This window comes from Megalops cyprinoides, chromosome 7 (genome assembly GCF_013368585.1).
Source record: "Megalops cyprinoides isolate fMegCyp1 chromosome 7, fMegCyp1.pri, whole genome shotgun sequence".
NCBI classification, from domain to species: Eukaryota; Metazoa; Chordata; class Actinopteri; order Elopiformes; family Megalopidae; genus Megalops; species Megalops cyprinoides.
In genome coordinates, this window is record NC_050589.1 from 8943381 (window position 1) to 8958682 (window position 15302).

A 15302-nucleotide genomic window follows, 5' to 3' on the forward strand; every position below is an offset into this window, starting at 1 on the left:
ATCAGCAGGCGCTTAGCGGCGTTCAGAGCAGATTGTTACATTCGCCGGCCGCTTTAAAGACTGGGGAACTGAGACCTGACACACGCACGGTCAGGTGGCCGCAGAGGAAGGCAGGTGTGTTCCCACTTGCTCCTGTGAGCGGCGAGATTTGGGGAGAGCTGGGTCGCACCTTAAACTGCCAACCACGGGGGGGGGGATCCCGCGGAGATTAGCAGCGGGTGCTACCGTCTGCACCTCTGTGGAGGTCTCGGTGTAGCAGCCATAGAAAAGAGGAGGTGAACGCCATTGAGTACGGAGTGTGATGACACTGATGCCACAGAAGGGGCGGGGCGAGTGAAATGGAGGCGGAGCCAGAGAGGGAGCGAGGAGGGCCTTGGAGATCAAGCCACCAACCACGAGAGCAGGTCTTTCGGGTATAGTCAGGAACACAGGACTTTCAGTCTCTGGCAAAAAAAAAATAAATAAAAAATAAGTCTGTCGGTTTGAGTGTCTTTCCCTGCCTGCTGGAGGGGTGTGTTTTCCGGCCCTCCTGTTTACTGATCTCTTGGTTTTTCATGGTCAATAAGCAAGCGGGGCTTCGAAAACCACTTTATGGAAGGAGCCTCCATGCGCTGTGAGGCATTGTCCTCCGGACCTCTTTGCTCGCCGCAGCAAAAACACTGATTGGTTGGAACGGCGGAGTCACTGACAGCGCGTGCCCTCTGCCTATTAAGGGGTTCGCGAAGCCTCACTGTCCCATCATGGCTGACCAGCTGACCGTGTCCGCACTCCATTAGATTTCTTCATTGCGAACTGTAACAGACAAGTTGGCAGATTCTTCAGACCTGCGGCTTTGTGAGGAATGAACTCCGGGTCCCGGGAAGTCAGCGAAACATATTTCTCTGCCAGAGTGAGAAGGGAGGCGGACGAGGAGCAGACGAAATGGGGGGGACAGGATCAACTGTTCACCCCATCGCCACCTCTGTGTGTGTCTGTCAGTGTGCATCTTTACACAGGTTCACGTCATGTGCGTGCACAGCAAGGTAGGTCAGTCAGAGGAAGGAGAGGTTTATAGTTGAGCTTGTTTGCAAAAAAGGAGTTTCCATTTGTGTGTTCTGCAAGTCTGTGTATGTACAGTCTGTCTGTCCAAGGGGACTTTTTTTATCTCCGGTAATGATTGGGCGCGTCGGCGAACATGTACTTCAGTCTATAAGCTTCCGCCAGCAGCAGTCCCACTTCCTCGTTGCCCCAGTGTATTGTGGGAAGGTTCTGCAACAGCATGAGCAGGCCCTAGAAGAGGCACAAGCACAGCACACGCTGACAGGCTTGTCACAGAAAAAACAGCAGTGGTTTTGGTTGGCTCTGTGTGAAGAGACTAATGTAGAGTTCAGATGTTTTTGCTTTTTTTTTTTTTTAAGTAGCTAGTAACAAAGCTGGAGAGTGGAACAGGCTGAGAGAGCACTTTGAGGTTAGGATATAGAGGTGGGTTTGGAGAAGGGGGGAGGGAGGGGGAGCGTTCGGGGGGGGGGGGGGGTGGGATGGATAGGGTATTGTTAGAGTGGGAGGGTGAGCCAGAGAGAGAGGGAGGGAGGAGAGGAGGGTTTGGGGGGGTCAGTTGAGGGGGGGTGCAGGACCAGGGAAGGAGGGAAAGGGGATTGATAGAGAGGGAGGGTGAGCCAGAGAGAGCGAGAGGGAGGGAGGGAGGGAAGGAGGGAGCAGAGCGCTCCGCTTCTCTCCTTCCCCTCAGTGCAGCCTGCAGATAAGCCTGGGGAGTGTCGGATAAGACTGATGGGGTGCATGAAAACTACAGCCATCAAAGAGGAGCGAGGAGCAAAGGCAAATAATAACAAGAGTTTCTCATTTTGCAGCCAGTGAGGTGTGAAGGCTCGCTGGAGTGTGAAATTTGGTTACTGAGTGCCTGTTAAACTGGAGGGCCAATTATTCCAATTGTGGCCAAAGGATCTGAGAAGCCATGGAGCATTTAACATACACACATAACTTGGGCCACGCAAGCGCTGTGCACAGACAGAAAATACACACATTCAGACACTGCAAGTACTCTACACAGACCAGCGTTACAGCACACATTCAGACCACATGAGTACTGCACATTGACACGTAATTTCTGCATCCATACACACTTAAGTTCACACACGACCAGAGAGCGGGTAGAAGGGGGGGGGTTAGGGTTAGGTGGGGGAGGGGGGCGGTTTGGAGATACCTGAAAGTCTACCATGGAGAGGATTTCCTTCCGCCACTCAATGAGGAAGGCAGCGCAGACGTACAGGTGGAAGTGGGAGAAGCCCTCAGCTTCAGCCTGAGGAGAAACACAGGCAGTTTACACAGAGACACACACATACACGCGCGCACACACACGTTCTCTGCCAGGGTTACGGGTCTAAGCACCCGACAAGGAAGCGCCGGCGACAGCCATTCCTGCGTCTGCTCTCTCCTTTCTTTCCGCCTCACATCTCGACAAAAGGAGGGCTGCCGACGACAGTAAGACGCGCCGCTTAAGAGAAGCATAAAGAGACGCTGACAGCCAGGCGCCCGCCAAACTGAAGGTATCACAATGCGGCTGTCATACCTGCCACACGCCCACCTCTCCCTGTCTCTCTCGCCCGACGTCCCCCTTCTCCCTCTCTCTCTCCCTCTCCAATGCCTTCCCTTTCTTCTCCTCCCCTGTCTTCTCCGCTCTCCGAATGCGCACGGAGCAAAGTGTTTAGACACTTGAGGGGGAAAGACGCTCTATAAATAGCACTGTTTACCTCAGCACGGAGTTTTGCTCATCCCTGTGTGAGGCTGTGTGAACCCCTTTGTTTTTTACCTGCTTCTGTGTGTGTATGTGTGTGTGTGTGTGTCTGTGTGTGTGTGTGTGTGTGTGTGTGTGCGCGAGTGTGGGGAAACAACCAGTAAATGTATGTGTGTGAGAGAGAAGGGGAGAGAGACAGAGAGAGAGAGAGAGAGAGTGGGGTCAAATAAGTATGTGTATAATCATTAAAAATTAATGAATTTATAACTCACTGTTACATGTAACCCATTGGTTAATGACTGTTTGTTACTTATCAATTTAATCTGAGTCTATGTATGTTTTCTTAGTTGTATTTAGATTGTCTACATTATTGCTCACATTATTGTCCTGGCAACATGGCATTTGTTTGTCTTGCCAACAAAATGAATTCAAATGAAGTTAAATGAACTGGGGGGGGCTTGAGAATGATTAGGGACAGAGTGGGAGTGAATGAGAGAAGTTAGTGAGGGAAAGAGTAAGAATGAGGGGAGTGAGGGAGAGACAGAAAGAGAGGGGTTAGGGAAGGAAAGCATGAGAATGAGACAGGCTAGGGAGAGAGAAAGACAGGAAGGACATAGTGAGACTGGAAGGGGTTTGGGAGAGACAGAATGAGAGGAGTTAGGAAGGGAGAGAGAGTATGAGAGACATTTGGGAGAGAGACTGACAATGACAGACGTTAGGGAGAGAGTGAGGCTGCAATGAGTTGGGGGGGAGAGAGTAGGGGTTAGGGAGAGAAAATGAAAAGGTTTAGGGAAAAAGAGAATGAGAAGAGTTAGGCAGGGAGAGAGAGAGTGAGACTGAGAGGAGTTACCTCGTCTGGCCAACCTTTTAAACCTACTCCTGCAGCGCTTCTAATATTTTGACTCCTTATGGTATTTTTGCTTGAGTTGTACTCTGCCTCACTTGTAAGTCTTTGGATAAAAGCGTCTGCCAAATGAATAAATGTAAATGTAAATGTAAATGAGTACGGGAGAGACCCAGCAAGGCAAAAAAGGAGCGTGTGTCCGCCGATGCGGCCTCGTGCGTGTGTGTGCGCAGTGTGTGCGTATGTGCATGTGCACGGCGGCGCTCCCCCCCCCCCCGGAGACACGCCTCGCTAATGGACTGGAAGTAAGTTGTAGATGGTTTATCACTTAACACAGACACTAACATCACTTTCGCCTTTGTCTCCCGCTCCTTTCTTCTCCCCTCTTTGTCTCGGCCTCTTTTGTGAGTGACTAATTGATCTTCCCGAGCAGACCCCTTTGTGTTCCTGGCCTGACACCACAATTAGCTGGGGAGAGCGATAAAGGCACAGGGAGGAGAAAGGCTGGAAGTTTCATAAATGTACTCCGCATTATGAATTCTACAGTGTCGAGCGACTCCTGTCAAATCCACCCCACGCTAAGCTAAGCTAAGCTAAGCTAAGCTAAACCGTGCTGTGTAAGAAGGCTGCAACGACTGCCGTTCTAATCCTTCAGGCAGCTAAATTCTCAGATGGTTATGCAACTGGACTGACAACAGGTGGGAGGGAGATTGAGTGTTTGATTACAGTAGATAGGACACGCACAGCCTCCAAGCTTTCAGTGCAGAGCCATCAGTGTCTCCGGACTAACACGCACACGGACAATGTCTCGTCCAGCGCAGACAGATCGAGAGAGGTCAGGGGTCATATAACCAATAGATTAACCTCTGAATGGGTGCCGCGCTCCGCCACAAACGCGCTCACTCTTCTTTATGGGCTAAAATTGGCTTCGCTCACATCGACCCCCCCCCCAATCCACCACCCTGCCACACGTGCACAAAACAAGGTGGGCTATTATAAGCTTGTCAGCTGCCCTGCTCCTGACCTCCTCTGTGATAGAGCTGGGGGCTGATAAGAAAAGAGGAGGCTCTTTCATATCCAAACCGGCAGCTGGGGGGAGATGGGGAGGGCGAGATAGAGAGAGGGAAGAGCGGAGAGACAGACACAAAAAAGGAGAAGCAGGAGCGCCCGGCTGAGAGATCGCCTGTGGCTTTGCCCTCACCTCTGGCGGTGTCACAGACAGCCGTATTCCTCACCGAGGCCCAGGGCGGCTGGGGGGACCAAGCCTCTCCCCCTGCACTCTGTCTTTTAGTGTTTGTTTACGCTGCCAGGGGATGCGATTTGGGGCTCGGTAAACGCTAAATCTCCATCGCCCGTTTTCTCCCCTGCCCACGCTCCGTAATTATCATTAGAATCAGTGCATAGAGAATATAATAATAATAGTTAATCCATCAATCTGGAGGATGCCTTTCAGCCGCATGCTGTGCGCACCCTGGCAATAATTACCATACATTAGTTAACAAGTTGAAATATTTATAGCCCCTTACAAGCTGGGCTCTTCACAAGGCAAGAGTGGGGCTTTGAACCAGTGACAGCAGAGAGCCTCAAACAGGCAGAGGATGTGAGCTCTGGGGAACGGAGTGGGGACTGGGGGGGAATACAAACGACGCTTCTCTGCCGAGCTCCCACAATCCCCTGCAACGGGACAGATCCGGGGAGCGCTGTAATTACCGGATCACAGGGTTCCCAGAGTTACCGGAGCAGGGAACCCACCGGTCACTAACAAATAAGCCGAGGAGTTAATTAGACCGTGACTTCCGGAGCGTCGCATGAAAGCCGGCTCCTAGTGGATCAAGGGAGGGATGCGGACGGGGCGAGAAGGACGAGGACTGGCAGATGAGAATACACACTACAGGGAGGATATCTGCTGCTGAGATCTGCTTGTCTATTAAGTGAACCAAAAACAAAAAAAAAATAAAAAATAAAAAATAAAACGAAGAGAAACTTCCATGCACATCCTGGGACCAGATCAACTATGTGAGAGTGCATGTGCCAGGGTGAGTGTATAGGGGTGTGTGTGTGTGTGTGTGTGTGTGTGTGTGTGTGTGTGTGTGTGTGTGGAGAGAGAGAGAGAGAGAGAGAGAGAGAGAGAGAGAGAGAGAGAGAGAGAGAGAGAGAGAGAGAGAGAGGAGATGTACTTCAGAGAATTCTGCTGTGGCCCTGAAGGGCTCCAATCCGCTGGTTGAATTGTGGATTCAGCACCTTGCTGATAAGGTTGTGCTAATGGTGTTGGGTGTCCTTTAATAGGCTGTGAAAGTCTGTAATGAAGAATGCCACCCTGCCCTTTGGTTTATAAATGGATTCCCATTCCCAGCTGTCACACTGGTCCCCCGATTTTGAACTGCTCAAGGTCCATCTGTATGTCTGTCGGTCTGTTTGTACTACAGAGGTCAGCGGTAATAGCCACTCAAAAATAAAGCTGACTGCAATCTGAATCTCAGCACAGGGGTTTTGCTTTCCTGGTGGAATGTGACTCTCACCTTAATGGTCGCAGTGGCCGCAATTTGACAGTGTCTGAATTATGCATTACATTACATTATTGTAGCAGAATCTCTTATCCAGAGTGACTTACACAGGTTACAGTTTTTACATGTTAACCATTTACACAGGTAAATGGATATTTACTGAGGTAGTTGTGATGAATGTTCCGTTTTCCACAATGCTGCCTGCTATTTGGTGTCTTTCCAAGCCATTTGTCAAAACCGCTGAACTGCGGACCACACAGCACACCTGCAAGTGTGACGGTGACATACCAGAACCGTCACTGTGGGGGGGTCCCACGCGTGTGACCCTCTGCGCTCTCGCCTGGAAGAGGGCACGGCATTCCCCCCCCACCATCGCAGCGAGGCGACGTAGCCTGGACCGCTCTGACCCCCTCCCGCGAATCCCATTATGGCAAGATTAATGTCTTCATCGCCGATCCCCCTTCCCGCTCGTTGGAAGGCCGTGTGTTTGCGCTGTATTTTCGCCCACTCTCTCTCGTTCCTCCGTGCCCTCTGTCGTGATCAGCTGTGGCCGTCCCCTCGTGTGTAATAAAAGACTGTCTGCTGATCCCACTTCCCTGATTGAACCTCATTTTATTGCCTCATCCTCCTCCTCCCTCGCTAATATCTCTCTCTTATGTCCAAAATGTTTACCGCCTGTATCGGTCTCATTCCTGTCTCATACCCCCCCCCACCCAACCCTTGCACCCCCCCACCGCTCTTCCTCACTGCCCCCTCCACTTTTTCTACATCTCTCCTTCCGTTCTTCTCCCTGTAACTCTCTCCCTCTTTTCTGAAATATGATTCAACAAAGCCTTACTAACATGGAACCAGCAATGTTTCACACATTTTTCAGACATACTAAGCCAGAAAAAGCCATACTGTATACATTAAACAGACTATTAAATGAACTTTAAATAAACGGCACTAAAGATAATAAGTGTGAAGTTCATGTGAGTACCTGCAGGAAAGCGTACATTCTGTGGCAGTAATAAGTGTCAGGTGCGTACAGGTGAGTCTGTACATAGGATTTCATTGTCTGTATGGTGACATGTCATAATATACAGGTGAATATGTCAGTTCTAACAACTGTGAGTGTACAGATAAGTATGTGTATTAACTGATATGCCAGAATATACAAGTGAGTGTGCATTGTGTCAGGTACATGCTGGTAAGTCAGTAGGTGACTGCACCTGGTAAGTGTCCCAGAGGCGGATGGTGCAGCGCAAGGGGAGCTCCCTCATCAGCAGGTTGTTCATCCAGCGGAAGGCGAACTGCAGGTACTCCACCTCGTACCTCTGGAAGTGGCTGTGCACATCCTCTGTGTGTGTGAGAGAGGCAGAGACAGAGAGAGACAGAGGAAGAGGGAGAGAGAGGGAGACATTACAGCTGACATTGAGTGTTATGGCAGCCCTTGCAAATCACACTGAGGAGATTGTGTGAGAAAGCCCATGCATATATGTCTGTGTGTGCATGTAAAAGAATGCTTTTATTTGCAAATGCACACTTCACTGAGGTCTACCTATGGGTAAGAGAACACCCAAGTAACAGCACTGAGTGTGGCTGGAATCCCAGGGAAAAGGCAGTGAGAGAGAGCTGAGCCCAAGAGCAGCATCTGCAGTCTGAGACAATAAATCATATTCCAGAGTGCCTTTACCTTGAACCCCAATTAACCTCTTTATCTCCCTCCTCAGACGGCCGGTCTGCAGCGGCCTGCACCCCGCATCCTAATCACAAACCCGGGGACACAACGCGGCCTGGCTTCCCGCTGCCAGCCAATCAATGCCATCCCTTCACACCTCACTGGACGCTTTAAACGCTGGGTGCCGCAGCCCGGGGGTCTCGTCCGGGATGGTTGAGATGGCAGAGACGAGACCTTCGGAACGGGCCTCGCGACCGGGCTCTTACTCAGACGCATTTTTTAAAATAAAAAAAAAAAAATCTGACAACTGGGTGGTTTTGGAGTCGGCTTAATGGGGAAACATGACATACTGAGCTCTTTCCAAAAGGCTGTAGGGTGTTTTTTTTTTATTAAGTGGCGGCATGCAGAGTCCAAACAACTGCGCAGAGGCCCGTCTCTGCTGAGCTGTCTCTGCGCTGAAAGTGTCTCAGTGAGCATCCGGAGTCGGTGACGATACACACACATCCCGTGTCTACCTCCTCCCCGCTGTTAAACTTGCAATTTGTGATGCTTCGTAAAAAAACCTTGTAATCTTATCCACCGCTGCTCCCCTGTGCTGCTGCGTGTCAACTCTCATGACAACACCGGCAGGAAAAATAAGGGGCCAGATGAGGGGAAAATAAATGACTTTTTTAAAATGATTTGACTCCAAACAGTCCGGGGGCCCCTTCCTCCGATAGTTTGCTTTTAGTGTAAATAGACACAAATGGTTTTCCCCTCGCCTTTGTGTTAATCTGCTCCTCCCGACAGAAAGAAAATGAATTTCAGAAAAAGAAAATCACACTGCCATCGCCGATACTGATCACTGTCACCCGCGTGGGGATGCTGGCTGGAACCCTGAACAGGGAAGAGCAAATAATGGAGAACTATGGAAATAGCGGTGGCCCTCTTGTATTGGGCCTGAGCTAGACAAATGCCACTCCTGAGAATTCATGGAGGCCTTCCAGAGAGAGAATAAAGGGAGAGGAGAATGGATTACAGGAACGATGTCTGCTACAGGGTATCATTATTACTGCTGTTGGGAGTCATATGCTTGTTTTGTTTAGAATCCTTCTACCGTGGCTGGCTATTCGGGCGGTTGCAAAGGCCTCCCCTGCGAGACAGAACAAGCTGCCACAGGGATGCTGACCCCCCCTGAGAAACGAATACCGCTCTTACCTCCTCTCACTCGCTCATCAGCTCTTTCCCTTCGACTCTTACTCCCTCCGTCTCTTCGATCCTTTCGGCCACCCTCTGTCTTCTTTCCTCCAGCCTGACTCCCTACCTCCCTCTCTCTCAGCCCCCCCCCCCCCCCCCCCCACCCCAGATCTCTGTGACTCGGAGAGAAATCAATTTCCCGCGCTCGCGGCGGGGAGGTCAGGGGATCCCCGCGTCTCGCGGCGGGGTCTGATTGATGACACACGGACGCGGGCCCCACGCCGCGCCACCTCTTTACGGCTCCACTGTCGATCGCAACTCGACTGATTATTACGGCAAACAATAACAACAGGGGCGATAATGGCCGGGTGGTAAATCAGAGCGGGGAGACAGCGCTGCGAGACCAGCGGGGAGAGATCTCTCTCACACGCGTGCGTGACATCGCTGACAGCTGAGTGCAGGGGGGGGAAAGAGAGGATACCTGGAGAAATATGAGAGGATCACATGATCACATGACAGTGGAGAGAAACATGTGAGCTAGATGGAGATACACACAAGAAGGGGGAGAAACAAGTGAGCAAGGGAGGAAATGCTTAACATTTGGAGGAACACCTATGTGTAGAGTAGCACGTCAAGAAGCGATTGTGTGGAGAAACATGACCGGATAGAGAGAGGAGTGTGAGGAAAGGTGGGAACAAGCGCAGAACCACGTGCTCATTACAAGTCTCATGACTGGGTGTGGAGAAACCCATGACAAAATGGAGCGTACATGGGCCTGCTCTAACCAGAAAAATAAAGAGGGGATTGAAGAAGTGAATCTGCCAAATCAGTAAAGCCCAACGTTATTTCTTGAAGAATACGGGGTGAACTTCCTGTTCCGTCTGAATAAATGGGCTGGCGAGTGGTGAAAAGCTTTAAAAGGTGTTAGAATTTCTTCCCTCTCTCTTGCATTCTTACATTCTTCCAGCACCTCTGGCTGTTTCACCTCAGCCGATCAGCATAAATCAGTCTGGTTATTAATTTAATCCAATAGCAACCGGGATACATGCAGTTCAGTGCAAGGCTAACTTAATTATTTTCCTCTTTCATGCCAGCAAGGAGAAATTCCAGCCTATCTAGACTCAGACCACCAGCGTCCCATGACAAGACATTACTCTGAGCATAAAAAAAGCTCAGCTAGCAAGACCACCAATGACCCTGCAAACAGGACGGGCAGGGACAGTTTTAGCGCAGATCCCCCAACGACTGGACACAGCAGAGCATAACACTCCTCCGGAAAGACTGAGCACTGCAACACATCGTGTTCAAATGTTCAGAGATTCTATGTCCATTTTTGCCAATAAATATTATTTGTGAGTTTGAACTGTGCAGTCTGACACCTCTAATGAGATGGGCTCTAATCATGTAAACACACGCTAGAATATTCAGGGCTTCTTCCAGTACTAATTCATTATTAAAGTCAGCTCATTAACTGGTGCTTTTTAATAAGCAGACACATTTGAATACTTACATGCCCAGTGCCACCCCATGGAAACGATTGTGTCCAGAAACATTAAGTATTCAACTGCCTCACAATGCAAAGAACAGCGTCAATTGTGAAGAGGTAAATACAGCCACACAGAGCTGTTGCGAAACTGAGGCACCAGTTACGATCACAAGCGCAGGGGTGGCACCAGCACACACAATGAGAAAACGGCTGTTATTGTGAGGGGACTGATGAAATCTCACCATCAATCCTGCTGACCAGCTCCTCCAGGGCCTTCACCTTAATCTGGATTCCTGGCTGAGCAAATGTGTAGTTATCCTACGGAACAAAGGGGCGAGGGGCGGGGGGCAGGGGGCGGGGGCGGGGAGATATGTGAGAACAAACACAAAGAGATACAGAGATTTCCAAACAGACAGATTGATTTAACTCCTTCTTTCTCTCCGTCTCTGTCCCTTTCACACACATTCTGCCATCCTCTTTCATTAAATTTTTATTTTATTTAAAAAAAAAAAAGGCAGGAAAACTCCCAGCAGCCCTCTTTCCTGCTCATGATGCAATCCTTTCATTTCCCTCCTTTTGCAGGATGCCGTGGAGCCCCTGGACTTGGCTGACCAATCAACTCAGGGCTGGAAGCTGACAGTGGGGAAGCTCGGCAGGTGTGTGTCTAACAGGGGCAGAACTTGTGTAAAATTAAGAGGGAGACGATTTTGCCAAGAGCTCTACAGCATCTACAGCGTCTCCCCCTTCACAAATCTGCATCCTTTAATTAAGGGGTTTTATTTTTATATGTTTTCGTAATCTTCTGAGCCTCCATCAGGGCTTTAGATGTAACTGAATATAAATGATTGATTTTGGATTTTTCTGTTCTTCACTCTAGCCTTGGTCACTAAGGAAACCAACCTGGAGCAGTAAAATTTCAAAATGAATATTAAACATTCTGCTCACTGACTTGAAATAACCTCCTCAACATTAGTTTAGTAACCAGCAACCATTAATCTCTTAGTAACCAGCTGGTCTAATTCTTCATGTAAATGCTACTCTTGTTACACATTCACTGGTACAGGCAAATGGAGAGCAGGTACTTCAGACAAATGGTGCATTGTATCTTTGTTTGAAAATCACAAAAAACATTCAATGAGATTAATGTTAAGTCACTGCGCAAATGCCATTTTCCAGACCAAATTATAACGCATAGCACAAAACAGTAATATAAAACAGACCCATTAATATGCACACAATTTAAAACTGTTCTAGGCAAAAACAATCTACTGAGCACAACGCGAAGGCTAAAATAGTGGGTTATTAGGGGAAAAATCATAAGTTATTAAAGAAAAAATGGGTTAAAGAGACACAAGCATCATGTTAACTGAAGGCATTGCATGAATGGCGAATTAGAGAGTGAGAGAAAGGTACTGTTTAAAGAGTAAAAATCTATTAATATGCACTGAAAACACAGAGCAGAAGGCTGGACAGCACATAAGGATGGAGGGCGAAATGGCATACAGCCAAACAGTTAACATAGCACATAGCATAACATAGATATAAGAGGCCCCCAAAAAAGCCAGGACTAATGAAACTAATGAAACTAATGAAAGGGGGGGGGGGGGGGGGGGGGGGGGTTGGAAAGAGAGAAGACAAACCAGAAAGAGACTACAGAATTGTGTGATAATTATAATTTAGGTATTGTATAAATATAACACATAAAATAAAACAAGTATAAGAAGGAAAAATAGAAAAAGGGAATTGCATTAAGAAAAGAAATAACCCAAGCTTGCTGTGCAAAATGCTCTTGTAGGGAGGGAAGGATTCTATGAATATCATGTAAAAATAAGTGGATATGAATAAAATTGAAAAATCTGTTGAGAGAAGGACAAAGTGTAGCCAGCAAAGGCATAAACAATTTTAGCAGAAGGGAAAGGGGACTCCAGAGGTATTAAGTGTTCCAACAGAGAGAGTTGCTGGTGCAGGGAGAAATAGAAACTGTAGACTGGAAGTAACACATCCAAGGAGAGCAGAAATCTGTGAGGTGCACTGTGAATCAGAACCAGGGTTGGAGAGGAGAGAGAAGCCACAGCAGACAATGGAAGGGTATGGAGAGGGAGGACAGAGGTCACCAAACGAGGTGTCGCCAAACAAGCGGTCCCCTTTTCCGCTATACCGCAGGCGACCGCGGGGACAGAGGTGAGGAAGGACAGAACCGAAGACCGTCGGGACGAGAGTACAGACCTGTATCCCGTCCAGCAGCTTGCTCATGCACCAGAAGCTGTCGGCTTCGATGTTCCTCTGCGTCTCCAGGGGCAGCGCCGACACCTCGAAGTTCTCCACATCCTCCTCTGCGCAAACACACACACACACACACAGAGCAAAGTGGGGATCTGCTCCCACGCCACACCACAGAGACACCCACAGGACCGGGAGCACGCTAGCCTAGCACTGCGCTACCCGGGGGGAGGGGGGGGCAGGGGCGGCCCTGTTTCCCTCCCCGGGAATGCGCTGAGGGGCGTCGGCAGACAGTGCGCCAGACTCTGCGTTTCTGACATTCATCATTCCTCCCCGGGGGGGATTCCCTCGCGGCCACGACCTTTAAAAGCTCTTTAAACCGCTAAACTCCACTGCATCGATACACGGTTACTGCACTCGCACGCTCTGGCTTAGCCTGATATTCCACTCAGAGCTGCAGCGCGCCTTCTGCATAGGCAAACACCATACAGAAACCCGGGGGGTGCACTTCTGCACGGAGCCCTATGATACTTACACACACACAGAGGAGCGCTACTCTCAGTTACTCTCAGTCAGCTGCAAAAGGCAGGCAACGGACCGGAAAAAAGGAACGACGAGGGAAGGAGGGAGAGAGAACCAGCAGAGAGAAGGAAAGAGGGAGCAGGGACAGATGAAACGGAAGGGGGAACTGGAGGAAAAGTTAAAGGGTAGAGATGAAGAGGAAAGGCGCGGGGCTTGTTCTCTTTGGAGAGAAAGGCTGTGTGTGTAGAGGCTGTTTAGTGTGCTACACCATGTTACATTCGTGGAGGACACGACGCTGAAACACTCAGAGCCTGACAATGAGGTGCAGTTTGAATTTAGATTCGCAGGGGAGGGAAGCAGGGCTCCGACCTTTTAAATCCCTACGACGCTGCGCTCGGCTTGAGACAGACTGATGGATGGAGGGATGGTAGACTGAAGCATTCTGACCTGCCCTCGATGGGAGAGTGTGTGTGTGCGCGTACATGCGTGTGTGTGTGTGTGTGTGTGTGCGCGCACGGAAGAGTGATGCAGTGAGCTGACCCTGCACTGCAGCAATGCTAGCTGTTCCACATCACTGAGCTGACTCTGCGTATGTGTGAGTGTGCCTTCATGTGTATGTATGTTTGTATGTGCATGTTTGCGTGTGTGTGAGGGAGAGGAGGGGGACAAACACACACATATACACACACGCATAAATACATAGTTATATCCGAAGCGTCACTTCCCTTTGCCCTGACACGTTAACTTGTGTCCCTGCTTTCACCGTCCCTGTGAGACCGCCTCAGCCGCCAACAGCTGAGACCCCACTGCTTTACATACCCCTCCCAAGCACAACACAGGATTTCACCCATCCACTGAGCAGCAGCAACACCATCCAGCTCTACCGCTGTGAAAAAGCAGCTGACTTCACAACCAGCCAGTCAGCCTGGCTGCACTCTCTACCTCCACCAGCAGGGGGAGGTAGAGGCCTGGCCTCACGCTCACGCCAAGCCCCATTTACCTGCTCTCACCCTTTCAGCTTACTGAAAGGGACCCTCCCGCTGTGATCAGGTAATCATCTCTGCAGATGTGCAGAAAGACACTGTGATCCCCGTCCCCTGCAGCTGTGACCAGGGGTGCAGGTCTGGGGTTAAGCAGCTTTCCATCAGCACGCTAGATTAGCACTGTGATTGCGCTCATCATGGCTACTGATTTAATACGAACCTGATGATTCGTTTTTTTTTTTTTTCCTTCAGTCCATTTGAAACAGTGCTAACACTGCTGAGAGGAGAGGAGAGGGAGGCAGCTGCACACCGGCCTCAGAGCCCTGGGTGACTGCTGTTTTTCTGTCTGCCCCAGCGGGCCTGCAGGAGGGACTTTCTCCATAATGCTCCTAAAGTCCCGCTAACCAGCGGTCAGGCACATCAATACCATCTGAACATGGCAGCGAGGTGCCTGCCCTGCCTCTAGGCCCACCTTTACAGTGCTCTGCTACTTGGTATTGAACTGGCCGGGTGGTCAATACCTCTGCTCTCCGAGGACACCTCTATAGACAGGGAGCGGGGGGCCGAAAGACAAGCAGGACAACAGGACTGGCTGAGCGAGCAAGCCGAGGCCAAGCAGCTCATTGGATGGCTCTGCATGTCATTCAAACCTGATGCTGATCACTCCTTCAGGTGTGTGTGTTAGCACATTTCCACACGCACATTTCCATGTACTGAGGTTCTCTGATCTCGTGAAACTGCATCTAAACACAACCCAACCACTGAACAAGGGACACATGCTACTGCTATATGCATAGTCTGATCGGTCTCTTTCTCTGCTCTCTCAAGGGGACAGGGTCCGAGAAGCACCAAAGCAAGTCAGCTCCCCACGAAAACCACAGAAAGGAGCGAAAATACAGGAGCGAACACTTCAGGAAAATCAGCATGGCCAGCACCGTAATCCATCCATTATTGGACTGTTTAAAGGTTCAATGGTCCAAGCTTCTGTACAGAAAGCTATCAATCTATATCCCTGGTGAAATACGTGGCAGAATTCTGTGAGAATCGAGACAAAGGCCCCTGCATGTTTAACACTCCAGGCCGTCTACTCAAGCGAGGTAATTTATTATTTGTTTGAGGCAAACACCAAAGATTTATGATTTACTGTAAACGACCGCTTTGCCTCTCCATCCTTCA

The 15302-nt window shown here is 49.6% G+C and overlaps 1 protein-coding gene across 2 annotated transcripts in view; it reads right to left on the reverse strand.

Moving 5' to 3' along the window:
* Positions 1 to 831: 831 nt before the first annotated feature.
* tbc1d22b (TBC1 domain family, member 22B) overlaps positions 832 to 15302 on the reverse strand; it is a 46241-nt gene continuing 31770 nt past the window's right edge. For both annotated transcript variants that reach the window (XM_036533491.1, XM_036533490.1), the window contains 5 exons: positions 12628 to 12734; positions 10644 to 10719; positions 7291 to 7418; positions 2201 to 2296; positions 832 to 1269 (listed from right to left, as the gene is read on the reverse strand). In XM_036533491.1, the coding sequence (XP_036389384.1) occupies positions 1141 to 1269; positions 2201 to 2296; positions 7291 to 7418; positions 10644 to 10719; positions 12628 to 12734 (536 nt within the window). In that variant the 3' untranslated portion in view covers positions 832 to 1140. The remainder of the gene's footprint in view (positions 1270 to 2200; positions 2297 to 7290; positions 7419 to 10643; positions 10720 to 12627; positions 12735 to 15302) is intronic.